Source organism: Scyliorhinus canicula, chromosome 13, assembly GCF_902713615.1.
Source record: "Scyliorhinus canicula chromosome 13, sScyCan1.1, whole genome shotgun sequence".
In the NCBI taxonomy this organism is placed as follows: Eukaryota; Metazoa; Chordata; class Chondrichthyes; order Carcharhiniformes; family Scyliorhinidae; genus Scyliorhinus; species Scyliorhinus canicula.
Window position 1 is genome coordinate 56,725,942 of NC_052158.1, and position 12,197 is coordinate 56,738,138.

At 44.0% G+C, this 12,197-nt stretch overlaps 1 protein-coding gene across 2 annotated transcripts in view; it reads left to right on the forward strand.

The window, feature by feature from the left end:
• LOC119975522 (ephrin type-B receptor 1) overlaps window positions 1-12,197 on the forward strand; it is a 657,403-nt gene that overhangs the window by 499,418 nt on the left and 145,788 nt on the right. For both annotated transcript variants that reach the window (XM_038815308.1, XM_038815309.1), the window contains exon 6: window positions 8,661-8,785. In XM_038815308.1, coding sequence (XP_038671236.1) covers window positions 8,661-8,785 — 125 coding nt within the window. The remainder of the gene's footprint in view (window positions 1-8,660; window positions 8,786-12,197) is intronic.

A 12,197-nucleotide genomic window follows, 5' to 3' on the forward strand; every position in this document is an offset into this window, starting at 1 on the left:
GGGAGCTAGTGCAATAGTGATGCATTCCAGTCCATTGAACTTCAACATCCATTGAGATGAGGCACCATCCTGTCTTGCAGTTGTGAAACCTGACCATTAATGGCTGGAAGTCTTAATGCTCATATGAAGTAAACCATTGACCATGTGGACTCTAATATTCAGTCCTAGTGTCCTAACAGATTTATCTGATAATAAAGGAAGGGAAGCTTGCATATAATGGGCGCAACTAAATGGGAACAAAGTCACAAAGTGAGCGCGTTTAGCCACATGTTTCCCGGTGGTCACAGTGACGAGAGACACATGGCTATAAAACGGCACTCGTGTTCAATACGGGGCGCCAGCGGGGATTGTGCGACCAAGGTCATACATAGCTCCATTGTCTACACTAAGGAACTTCGCTTATTGAAGCGTCTCAGTGGAGTGAGAGATCGGGACGGCATTTTTAAATGACGTCCCAATCTCCGAGGCCCCCAAAGTGATCCCTGACCCCCAAGCCCCAACGCACTATCAGAGGCTTCCTCCCCCCCCCCCAGAACAGGGCACCCCGGTCCGATCTCCAGCACACAACAAATGCCAGCTTGACAGTGCCAACCTGGCAGTGCCCCTGACAGCACCACAGTGTCAGGTGCCCAGATCGCACCAACAGTGCCATGGTACCACCCTGCCCAAAGGGCATGTACCTGGGGGCCTCCAAACCTGTGGGAGACCCACACAAGTGCTGTTGCGCCTGGTCCATTTTTGTGGAGACCTGTGCAGAATGGTGCTCGTCCAAGATCTCCAAGGCAAAGGGGATAGATCCCAATGCTTCGGGTACCTCGAGAAACTGCACATAAAAGTGAAAGTAGCTCTAATATGCAGATTTGCTAAAATATGATCCCGCCAGAACAGTGCAAGCAAACTGATTTTTGGGCCCAGCATGGCCATTGGATCGCGTGCAATGTCTTTCACAAGTTCAGGATGTTGCAAAACACTTGATATCCAGTTTGAGTAAGCTCCCACAAACAGTGATGTGATAATAAGCGAATAATCTACATTGTAAATGAGAAATAAAGGTTGGCCAGGAGACTTCTGCTCGTCTTTGAATAGCTTTATATTCGCCTGAGAGGAAGGACTTCAGTTGAACATCGCATTTGAAAGTCAGCATGAACTAACATTGCAGCCTTCCCTCTAATACAGTGAGACTGACAACCAAGACTAGATCTTGAGCTCAAGTCTCTGCAGTGGGACCTCTAACCACTGAACTATATGATGGCTGTAGGCCCTTCCGAGGGTGATAGGTTTCAAAGAATCACACAGCAAATGGATACCATGAAGAGAGATTCTCAAAGAGCATTAGCAATGTAGACTGGAAAAGATGGTGATTTTGTGATATGTAGTCCCAAAGGAAGAAACTCCCTTCTAGGAACTTCCAGGCACATAATTTCATAACACCTGCACTAGTACTTTATCCATCTAAAAGTTCCTTAGTTTCTTTCCTTGGATTCTAAACCAGTAATCATCACCACACCCCCCCAACCACCCCCAACAAATTGGAAATTTCAGTAAAGATCGGATGCTGCCAGATTACAAGATAGCTAGTTGTACTCGCTTCCTGCATGGCCATGAGCCTGGGCTAAGACAAACTGTTCATGGACAACTCCTGTCATTTATTTCAAGATGTGGAGATGCTGGCGTTGGGCTGGGGTGAGCCCAGTAAGCAGTCTGACAACACTAGGTTAAAGTCCAACATATTTGTTTCAAACACTAGCTTTCGGAGCACTGCTCCTTCCTCAGGTGATTCCTCAGGTGAATCCATGAACTAATGCAATAATTTTGATCTCACTTCCAGTTTGGACTTTCTCCAGATACGGGAGTCATTGACCAGGCCAGGATTTATTGTTTATCCCCAGTTGCCCTTGAGAATGTGGTGCTGAGCCACCTGTTGAAGTGTTGCAGTTCATGTGGTGAAGGCACTCTCACAGTGTGGTTAGGGAGAGAGTTCCAGGATTTTGACCCAGTGACAGGAAGAAACAACAGTGAAAAAGTTCCAAGTCAGGGCAGTATGTAACTTGGAGGGGAACTTGCAGAGAGCGGTGTTCTCATTCATCTGCTGCCTTTATCCTTCCAGAGGTAGAGGTCAAAGGTTTAGAGGGTGCTGTCGAAGGAGCCTTGGTGAGTTGCTGCAGTGTACCTTGCAGATGGTACACACTGCTGCCACAGGTGTTGGAGGGAGATTAAATGGAAGCTAATCTTACAGTACAGCAGGATTTAATACGTGGGAAGGATTAAGAGGTTGAAGAATATTATCACAGCACTTTCCCTTTGAACAGACACCCTTCTGTGCATCATGAGGGATCTTGCTTGTCTCAGCGCTCCTTGTGTAATCACCGCTGATTGTAGATAGTTTACCTGTGGTACAAATGCACAGATGGAAATGTCAGGCAATTGGCTTCAGATACTAAGATCGAGACTTGACAACATGATGATTAGACCCCTGACAGAGCCATTTGTTTCATACACTTGCCTTCCTTTAGTACTCTTGTTCTGCTTACCAGCCTGCTCTGTTGGTATTTCACGCTGACAAAATCTAGCCTGACCTTCAGAGCTGCATATGGTGATTAAACACACCTCGCACCTGCTATCATCCACCAGCAAAATTACTGACATTTAGCGGCAAAAAGAAAAAAAAAACAAGTGTGCGTCTTTATATTCACTGAGGCCACTAATCGACCAGATAAAGGCAATGAATTGAAACTTTAATTGACAATTTTAGAAATAACTTGCATTGCATCCCACGGGTGCTGAGCAGTCAATGCGAGAAGCAGCCTGGTGAATGTGTTTCTTGCAGACAGGCGTTCTTGTTTAAGCAAAGAAAGGAAAATTGCACTGTAATATTACAGGGCAGCACAGTAGTTAGCACTGTTGCTTAACAGTGCCAGGGACTCGGGTTTGATCCCTGGCCACTATCTATGCGGAGCCTGCATGTTCTTCCCGTGTCTGCGTGGGTTTGCTTCGGGTTCTCCAGTTTCCTCCCACAAGTCCTGAAAGACGTGCTTGTTAGGTGAATTGGACATTCTGAATTCTCCCTCAGTGTACCCGAACAGGCGCCGGAATATGGTGACAAGACAATTTTCATTTCATTGCAGTGTTAATTTAATTCTCCCTCTGTGTACCCGAACGCTGAGTGTGGCGACTAGGGGATTTGCACAGTAACTTCATTGCAGTGTTAATGTAAGCCTACTTGTCACACGAATAAAGATTATTATTACAGCCTTCACCACACGCTCTCCATGCGGAGAGCTGGGAAGGGGGAACTACTAGACTTGTATATTTTTAGTGAGAGAGGAGAGATGTGGGGCAAAGTTTCCATTCCACTCACACGCACAGAGTCTGCAGCAGGGGCGAATTCTGGTTCCTTTGTCCTTTAAATGATAGATAGAAAGATAGACAGGCAGCCACTCGGGGGTGATAGGTGTGGGAAAAAGACAGGCAGCCACTTTGAGGTGGTGGGTTGGGGAGATGTACGTTAATGTGATGGTTGTGTTTATTGACCAGTAATCGAGAGACTTGGATTCTGATTCTCAAATAATAACCCAGCAGAATGAGATTAATATTCACCATCCGCAAACTTGAAATCAGTTTATTTATAAAAACCCTCTAAACTCAACTGGTTAACAATTCTTGTTTACGCAGTCCAGTCAATACATGACTCCAGTTACATATTAATGTAATTTACTCATACTTGCTCTGTGAAGGTGGCCTAGTTAACTCTTAAGTTGTGTCACAGCAGCTCGGAATGGACAATAAATGCCAGCCTTGTTGGTGATACCCATATCCTACAAATACATTTTCAAACATATATTTTATAATGGGCACAGAAGGCCAGTGTAACACTTGAGTCATTCAGCTTGTGAGGCATACAATTATATATGCCTAAACTGCAATAATGTTCATGCAGCAGTTGTGTTCCAATAAAGCATATGCTTTAATTGTATCTGAGAGAAGCAGCACGGTAGCATTGTGGATAGCACAATGGCTTTACAGCTCCAGGGTTCCAGGTTCAATTCCGGCTTGGGTCACTGTCTGTGCGGAGTCTGCACATCCTCCACGTGTGTGCGTGGGTTTCCTCCGGGTGCTCCGGTTTCCTCCCACAGTCCAAAGATGTGCAGGTTAGGTGGATTGGCCATGATAAATTGCCCTTAGTGTCCAAAATTGCCCTTAGTGTTGGGTGGGGTTACTGGGTTATTGGGATAGGGTGGAGGTGTTGAACTTGGGTAGGGTGCTCTTTCCAAGAGCCAGTGCAGACTCGATGGGCCGAATGGCCTCCTTCTGCACTGTAAATTCTATGATCTATGATCTAACTGGCGAGAGAATAAGACATCATTCTCAGAGCCATAAAAACATAGAATCCCTACAGTGCAGAAGGAGGCCATTCAGCCCATCGAGTCTGCACCAGCCTTCTGAAAGAGCACCCTACCTAGGCTCACTCCTTGCCCTATCCCCATAACCCCACTTAACCTGCAATTCATTGGAATGTGGTAGGAAACCGGAGCACCCGGAGGAAACGCATGTAGTCATGGGGAGAACATGCAAACTCCACGCAGTCACCGAAGGGTGCAATTGAACGCAGGTTCCCGGTGCTGTAAGAAACAGTTTTGACCTGTGTGGCGGAGGGAAAAGGGAGTTTGTGATGGTGTCCTCTGGGTTATGTGAATAAATGTTAAAGAAAAACTGGCTCTGCATTCCTCCTTTACTCAGTGAATTAGCAGTGAATTATACCATTAGCACTTTTCAAATGAGATAATGGACAAGATTCTCAGTTTGAGAAACTGTTCTCCCGCTGGAGCTGAATTGCACCTGATTCGATTCCCAATCGTTAGCCATGCAAGTTTATGCAATCACCAAGCGAGGGACTCCTGCTATCGGGATGCCATTTTGAGTGAATGACCCAATAGAGAGGTCCGGCGGCTGGCCACACCCCTCCAGCATCGCAATTCAGCACCCCCCCCCCTCCCCCCCCCCTCCCCTCCCCTCCCCACAGCACAATTGAGCAAACCACCCCAGATTGTCTGGGTCTTCCCTCCGCAGCCACCTCCTAAATCATATCAGAACCAAATCGGAAGTGCAAATAGCAAGTTGAGGAACAGCAGGGGGTCATTCAGGCCCTTGAGCCATTCTGTGAGTCACTTGATCATATCTAATTGGGATCTCACTCCATTTATCCCCCTTTACTCCGTATCCCTTAATACCAAACAAATAGTCCTGAAAATTTCAACTCTGCCCTTCTGAGGGAAAGATTTCAATTTGCCTTTCTGTAGAAAATGTGTTTCTTGGCATCACGTCTGAATGATCAGGCTCTAATTTCAAGAGGCTGAAATCAGGCATTGAATATTGACCGTATGTCAAAGGTAAGGAGGGTTTATGTTTAGGGATCCTGCTCGAAAAGTTGAAAGAGAAGGTATGGAACTCCAACATGGAATCCCACATAGATGTTTCAGAGGAATACAATGACAACTTGTATTTATTTAGCACCATATAGATACTGTATGTACTTCAAACTTCCCAAGGCTGTTCAGAGGGCCAGTGACCTCCTTCTGCACCACAACAATTCTGTGGTTCTGATTCTGGGACATAAGACAAGGCAATAAACCATATAGACATATTCTAGGTCAGGAGATTGGATACTTGGTCAAAGAGAGTTTTTGAGCATCAGAGGTGCGAGAACAGGAGAGGCAGGTGGTGGGGGAATTCTGGAATTTTGGGTGTTGGCAATGAAAGGCCACCAATCCATGAAAATATTTTGGTCTCACTTCAGTTACGATTATTTCAATGTGTTATTTCTCCAGATAGGGGTTCACTAACAAAGTTAAGATTTATTGCCCAAGCCTAGTTGCCCTTGAGAAGGTGGTGGTAAACTGTTTTCTTGAACCACTGCATCCTTGTGGTGTAGGTACACCCACAGTGATGTTAGGGAGGGAATTCCAGGATTTTGACCCAGCAATAGTGAAGGAATAGAGATATATTCCCAAGTCAGGATGGTGAATAACTTGGAGGGGAACTCTCAGGTGGTGGCATTCCCAGGTATCTGCTGCTCTTGTCCTTCTAGTTGGTAGCGGTCATGGGTTTGGAAGTTGCTGCCTGAGGAGCCTTGGTGGGTTACTGCAGTGCATCTTGTCAATGCCACAGGTGTTGGAGGCAGATTTAATGGAAGCTAATTTTACAGTACAGCAGGATTTAATATATGGAAAGGATGAAGAGGTTAAAGAATATTATCACAGCAGGGTGGACCGAAGCCCCTTTTTCTGTGCTGTATGACTATGATTTTCCCTTTGAATAGACACCCTTCTGTGCATATTGAGGGATATATATAACCTTGGTTGAGACAACAAAAATCAGAGTCCAGAATCGAATGGACAAAGACATGTAGCACACATAGGCATGAAGCTACAGTAGATAGCTAGCTGCTGGCACGAACAAGGAGAACTGAGAGAGCTGGCAACTCTTGCAAGTTCCTGCATTTAGAGTAGCAATCTCAGCTCTCTGGATGGCAGACACATACATGATACATAGAAATGTTGCTGGAAATAATCCAGCAGAGACAATATTTGCATAAATTCAGTCTTCATAATATTAGCTGTTTAAATCCTTATTATTATTTTGACTAGACCAGAATGTGCATGTGTCACAACATCATCTTGCAAAATCTGACACCAGCACAAACATTGCAAGCTGAGAAAAATTTATAAACTTGAATGTTTAGTATGTGTCTAAGAGGGAAAGGACAATGGGGAACTCTTGACGAGATGGAGGCTAGAATAAAATAAAGAAAAGCTGCAAATTGAAACAAAGCCCAAAAAACTGGAGATACACAACAGGGTCAGATAGCATCTGTGGAGCGAAATTAGATGGGCCAATATTCTGAGTGTATTAGAACTGGAATGTGTGGGCACACTTATCAATATGATCAGAAAAATAAGGCAGAAGATGATATATTAAAAATAGCCAACTGGCACAGAGAGGAAACACCCAGTGGAATGATGTTATTGAACACCTCGATTCTGTAATAAACAGAACCTAAAACTTGGCTTGACGTGACATTATCTCCACTGTAGCCAACCTGCTGTGTTGTGACGCATGTTTCTGGTCCCATAAATACGTCCGTATATCTCTGATTTTTCAATTCTAATGGAGTGTGCGCACCCAGCACATTGACAGACTCGATATAGATAACAGATTAAGGACAGCATTGTGGTGCAGTGGTTAGCACGGCTGCCTCACTGCGTTGAGGGCCTAGGTTTGATCCTGGTCCCGGGCCACTGTCTGTGTGGATTTGCACATTCTCCCCATGTTTGTGTGGGTCTCACTCCCACAACCCAAAGACGTGCAGGGTAGGTGGATTAGCCACGATATATTTCCCTTTAATTGGAAAAATTAAGAATGATTCAGAGCAGTATGTGTTTTAGTTACAGTTCTGTTGCTTTCAATTTAGTAGCTATGTTTTTCTCACTGCAGATGCTAACTTACACGTGTGTGTTTCCAGCTTTTGTTTTTTTACAATGAGGTGGAAGTAAAGGCGCACAGAGATTCACATAGTGGAAACACCTAGCAGGCCCTCAATTCCCCTTCTGGACTCCTGTTGTGTGAAGCTTATACAAAGAGCCCTGACTCATAAAAAAATCTCATTGGTTCAAAAGAAAAAACAGACTCGATATAGAATGATGTATCAAGTTTTGCCCCAATCTTGGGGCAGCAGGGTAGCATGGTGGTTAGCATAAATGCTTCACAGCTCCAGGGTCCCAGGTTCGATTCCCGGCTGGGTCACTGTCTGTGTGGAGTCTGCACGTCCTCCCCCTGTGTGCGTGGGTTTCCTCCGGATGCTCCGGTTTCCTCCCACAGTCCAAAGATGTGCGGGTTAGGTGGATTGGCCATACTAAATTGCCCGTAGTGTCGTACAAAAAGTAAGGTTAAGGGGGGGTTGTTGGGTTACGGGTATAGGGTGGATACGTGGGTTTGAGTAGGGTGATCATGGCTCGGCACAACATTGAGGGCTGAAGGGCCTGTTCTGTGCTGTACTGTTCTATGTTCTATGTTCTATGTTCTAAGTATTCTGATTCATAGCAGAGAGAGTTCCAGCCATAGCTTTGTCATTTTGAATTCTGTAGCTGGCAGTGAATTGGATTGAAATGGTTATCCAATCTGGCAAAACAGTTTTTGTTTAGTTGACCAATTCAACTTATCTGAACAGAAATCCATTCCAAAATCCATGTTTAGATAAAGCCCCCAAAAGGAAATCTAAACCAATTTGTCCTTGTTCAAAATGGAGTTCTCAGCAGGGACACTCCACTGCTCTGCACAGGTACAAATTGGAGCACATAAACTGTCTGAATTGAACTGTAGCTGATAAAAAAAAATAACTCTCTCTGGCCCCCTTCTCTCAACATTAACATTTTCAATGCTTTTCCATCTGACATTGGGTTTTGGTCTGTACCGACCGTCAGTTAGACCCCTGACCATTCTTCAGATATGAAAGCAAAGATTTCCTCGCACTAAATCATGTGGTCAGCAGGAGATTCGCTTTTTGTGAAACAAAGGCCTAGGAGGGGATGGGTTGTAAATGTTGTTCCTCTTTGAAAGGAAACAGGCTTTTTTTTGTTGATTCTTTCACTTATGTTTCCTTGCAGCTCCCTCTACCGTTCCCATCATGCATCAGGTGAGCTCCACGATGACCAGCATCACTTTGTCTTGGCCACAGCCCGATCAACCAAATGGCATCATCCTTGACTATGAGTTGCAGTATTATGAGAAGGTACAGCGATCGTTATACAGCCTGTGCATTATATTGTAAATGGCATTGTTGGTTTGTACTTGCAGTGCTTCTTGGTTTTATCGATTTGAAAACTTGGTAAATCCCACTGAGAAGTCAAGGCAATTTTTTGACTAAATGAATAGAAATATTGAATCATATTTGTAGTACTATGTGCTAGAATAAGAAGCAATAGCAAACATGGGAAGAAAAAATTGGTTGGGTTCGGCATACTGTGTGCAGTTTGGGGCACCTCTTTATAGCAAGATTATAGGGAGATTAAATGTCAGGGAAATTTTAGGATGACGCTAGCAATGGAAAACTCTCATTCTGAGGAGAGATTTGAGAGACTGACAGTGTTTGCACTGGAGCTCAGAAGAGGAGATTTAATGGAACTTTCTAAAATTGTGACAAGCTTTGAAACAATGAATGGAGAAAGACTCTTACTTTTGATGCGGGAGCAGGTTAAAATGGTCACTAATACAGTGAGAAGAGAGCTTAGTAGTTATGTCTTTATATGGAGGTTTTTTTGAAGTATGAAATACTTTACCAATATGGAGTGGATGGGGCACAGACCATTGCATCTCTTAAGAGAAGATTAATAAATGTTTAAAGCGGTGGAATGTATATGTTGTAACCCCCACTAGACCATGGAGACCTCCCGATCAATCTGCCTGTGGTGTTCAGCGGGGCTGGTTAATTTCACCGGATAAAACTTGGTCCACAAGGGAACGGGCAGCTTTGGATGGTCCTGGCTTGTTGTGCGCTTCACCACTGTATGGTTTTACTTTGTGCTAGAAAATAAACGTCATGGACGTAACTTACTCCTCATGATCATTACTGTACACGAGCAGGTCAGAGACTGGGAATTCTGCAGTGAGTCAACTCATAATGGTAATCTCATTATAGTAAGAAGTCTTACAACACCAGGTTAAAGTCCAACAGGTTTGTTTCAAATACGAGCTTCCTCACCTGAGGAAGGAGCTGCGCTCCGAAAGCTCGTGTTTGAAACAAACCTGTTGGACTTTAACCTGGTGTTGTAAGACTTCTTACTGTGCTCACCCCAGTCCAACGCCGGAATCTCTACATCATCTCATTATAGGGTGTGGATGCATTGGAAAGGGTGCAAAGGAGATTTACCAGGATGCTGTCTGGATTGGAGGGTAGGTCTTATGAGGAAAGGTTGAGGGAACTAGGGCTTTTCTCATTGGAGCAAAGGAGGATGAGAGGTGACTTAATTGAGGTATATAAGATGATGAAAGGTATAGATAGAGTAGACGCTTAGCGACCTTTCCTCGGGTGGATGTAGCTGTTACAAGGGGGCATAACTATAAGATTCATGGTGGAAGATATAGGAGGGATGTCAGAGGTAGGTTCTTTACTCAGAGAGGGTTGGGGCATGGAACGCACTCCCAGCTATGGTAGTGGAGTTGGACACTTTAGGAACTTTCAAGCGGTTATTGGATAGGCATATGGAGTGCACCGGAATGATTGGGAGAAGGTTTATGTGATTTTAGTTTCAGACTAGTTCGGCACAACATCGTGGGCCGAAGGGCCTGTACTGTGCAGTACAGCTCTATGTTCTATGAGTGACTGCCTCCTGACTCCCAAACCTTCTCCACAATCTACAAGACACAAGTTAGGACTGATGGAGTACACATCACTTGCTTGAATAGGTGGAGCTGCAACAACACTCAATAAACTTGATACCATTTGGGACAAAGCTTCCCAATTGATTGACACCACCTCCAGTATGTTAAATATTCACTCCTTCCACCCAGTGCAACCGTGGCTGGATGGTGTACATCCTTAAGATAAAATGCAACACTTTGATAAGCTTTGGCACCACATTTCAAACCAACGACCACCCACATCTAGAAGAGCAAGGGCAGCAGACAATTGGGAAACACCATGACCTCCAACTTACCCTTCAAGTCACAGCCCATCCTGACCCAGGTTCAATTCTGATGTCGGATGATTGTATGGAGTTTGCATGTTCTCACCATGTCGGCGTGGGTTTCCACCGTGCTCCGGTTTCCTCCCACAGTCCAAAGATGTGCAAGTTAGGTGGGTTGGTTATGCTAATATTGTCCAATGTTAAGAGGATAGGGTGATTGGGCCTAGGTAGGATGCTCTATCAAACCAAGGACCAGTGAAGACTCAATGGAAAGGTTGGATCAACCCGATAAACACTGGAATGGTGGAAGTGAGGGGAAACCTGATAGAGGTTTACATAATTATGAGTGGCATGGACAGAGTGGCTAGTCAGATGATTTTTCCCTGGAAAAGTCAATTACGAGGGGACATAAGTTAAAGGTGTGAAGGGAAAAGTTGAGAGAAGATGTACGAGGCATTTTGACGTATACATGAATAGAATGGGAATCGAGGAATACAGACCCCGAAAGTGCAGAAGGTTTTAGTTTAGACAGGCATCATGATCGGCGCAGGCTTGGTGGGCCTAAGGGCCTATTCCTATGCTATATTGTTCTTATTTGTCACTTGGGAAACATGACTTGAAGAATAGGAGTCAATGTGGATTTGTTAAGGGCAAATTATGTCAGATGAACTTGATTCAGTTCTTTGGTGAAATAGTGGAGAAGGCTGATGAGGATATTAAAGTTGATGTTGGTTGTGTGGACTTTGAAAAGCATTTGATAATGTGCTTTATAATGTGCACAATACCTTTCTGCTGTATCAGCATACATCTCTCTCTTCAGGAAGATGCATAGAATGAGTTCAATACAGAATAAAACTGCCAATATGCTTTAACTTTAAGCAGAATAGCCACAGCATGAATTTTCTTTTTCTTTTTCAACAGCAACTATGCTTGTGTGTGCCCTGAGAGAAACTAATACTTTGTTCCCCATTCGAATCATTGAAAGTGGGTTGAGAGTGCCCTAAAGTCATTTCACAGTTGACGGAGATGAGAGCAGTGTTAAAACCAATCAGTCCAAACTGAATTAGTGTCTAGGGCACAGAGATATGCTAATCTGTCACTCAGAACCTAGCACTGAATATTTTTAACCTCTCTGCATAAATTTGATACGTACTTAGATGGAAAATGTTTTCAGAACACAGCCTTTCTCTGCTAATTTGCATGAGCCAGTGAATAATCCCGAATGACGTGATCATAGCTATCAATTAATTATAGGAGCAACCACCAACTAGTTGTGGAAATGACCTGGTTATCGGATTAGGTTGTTAACTGTTTATGAAATCAAGTCACAACTATTAGTTATTGGATCAGACCTTTAGTTGTTTGCAAAACCGGGTTGTCAAATAAGACTTCTTTTCTATTGTTTTATTCTTGCTCTGCATTTTACAGCTTCTCCTGCCACATGAGCAAATGAAGACAGTGAATTAACTTATTTTTATAATAATTCATAGAATGTGGGCCTCATTGGCTCGGCCAGCA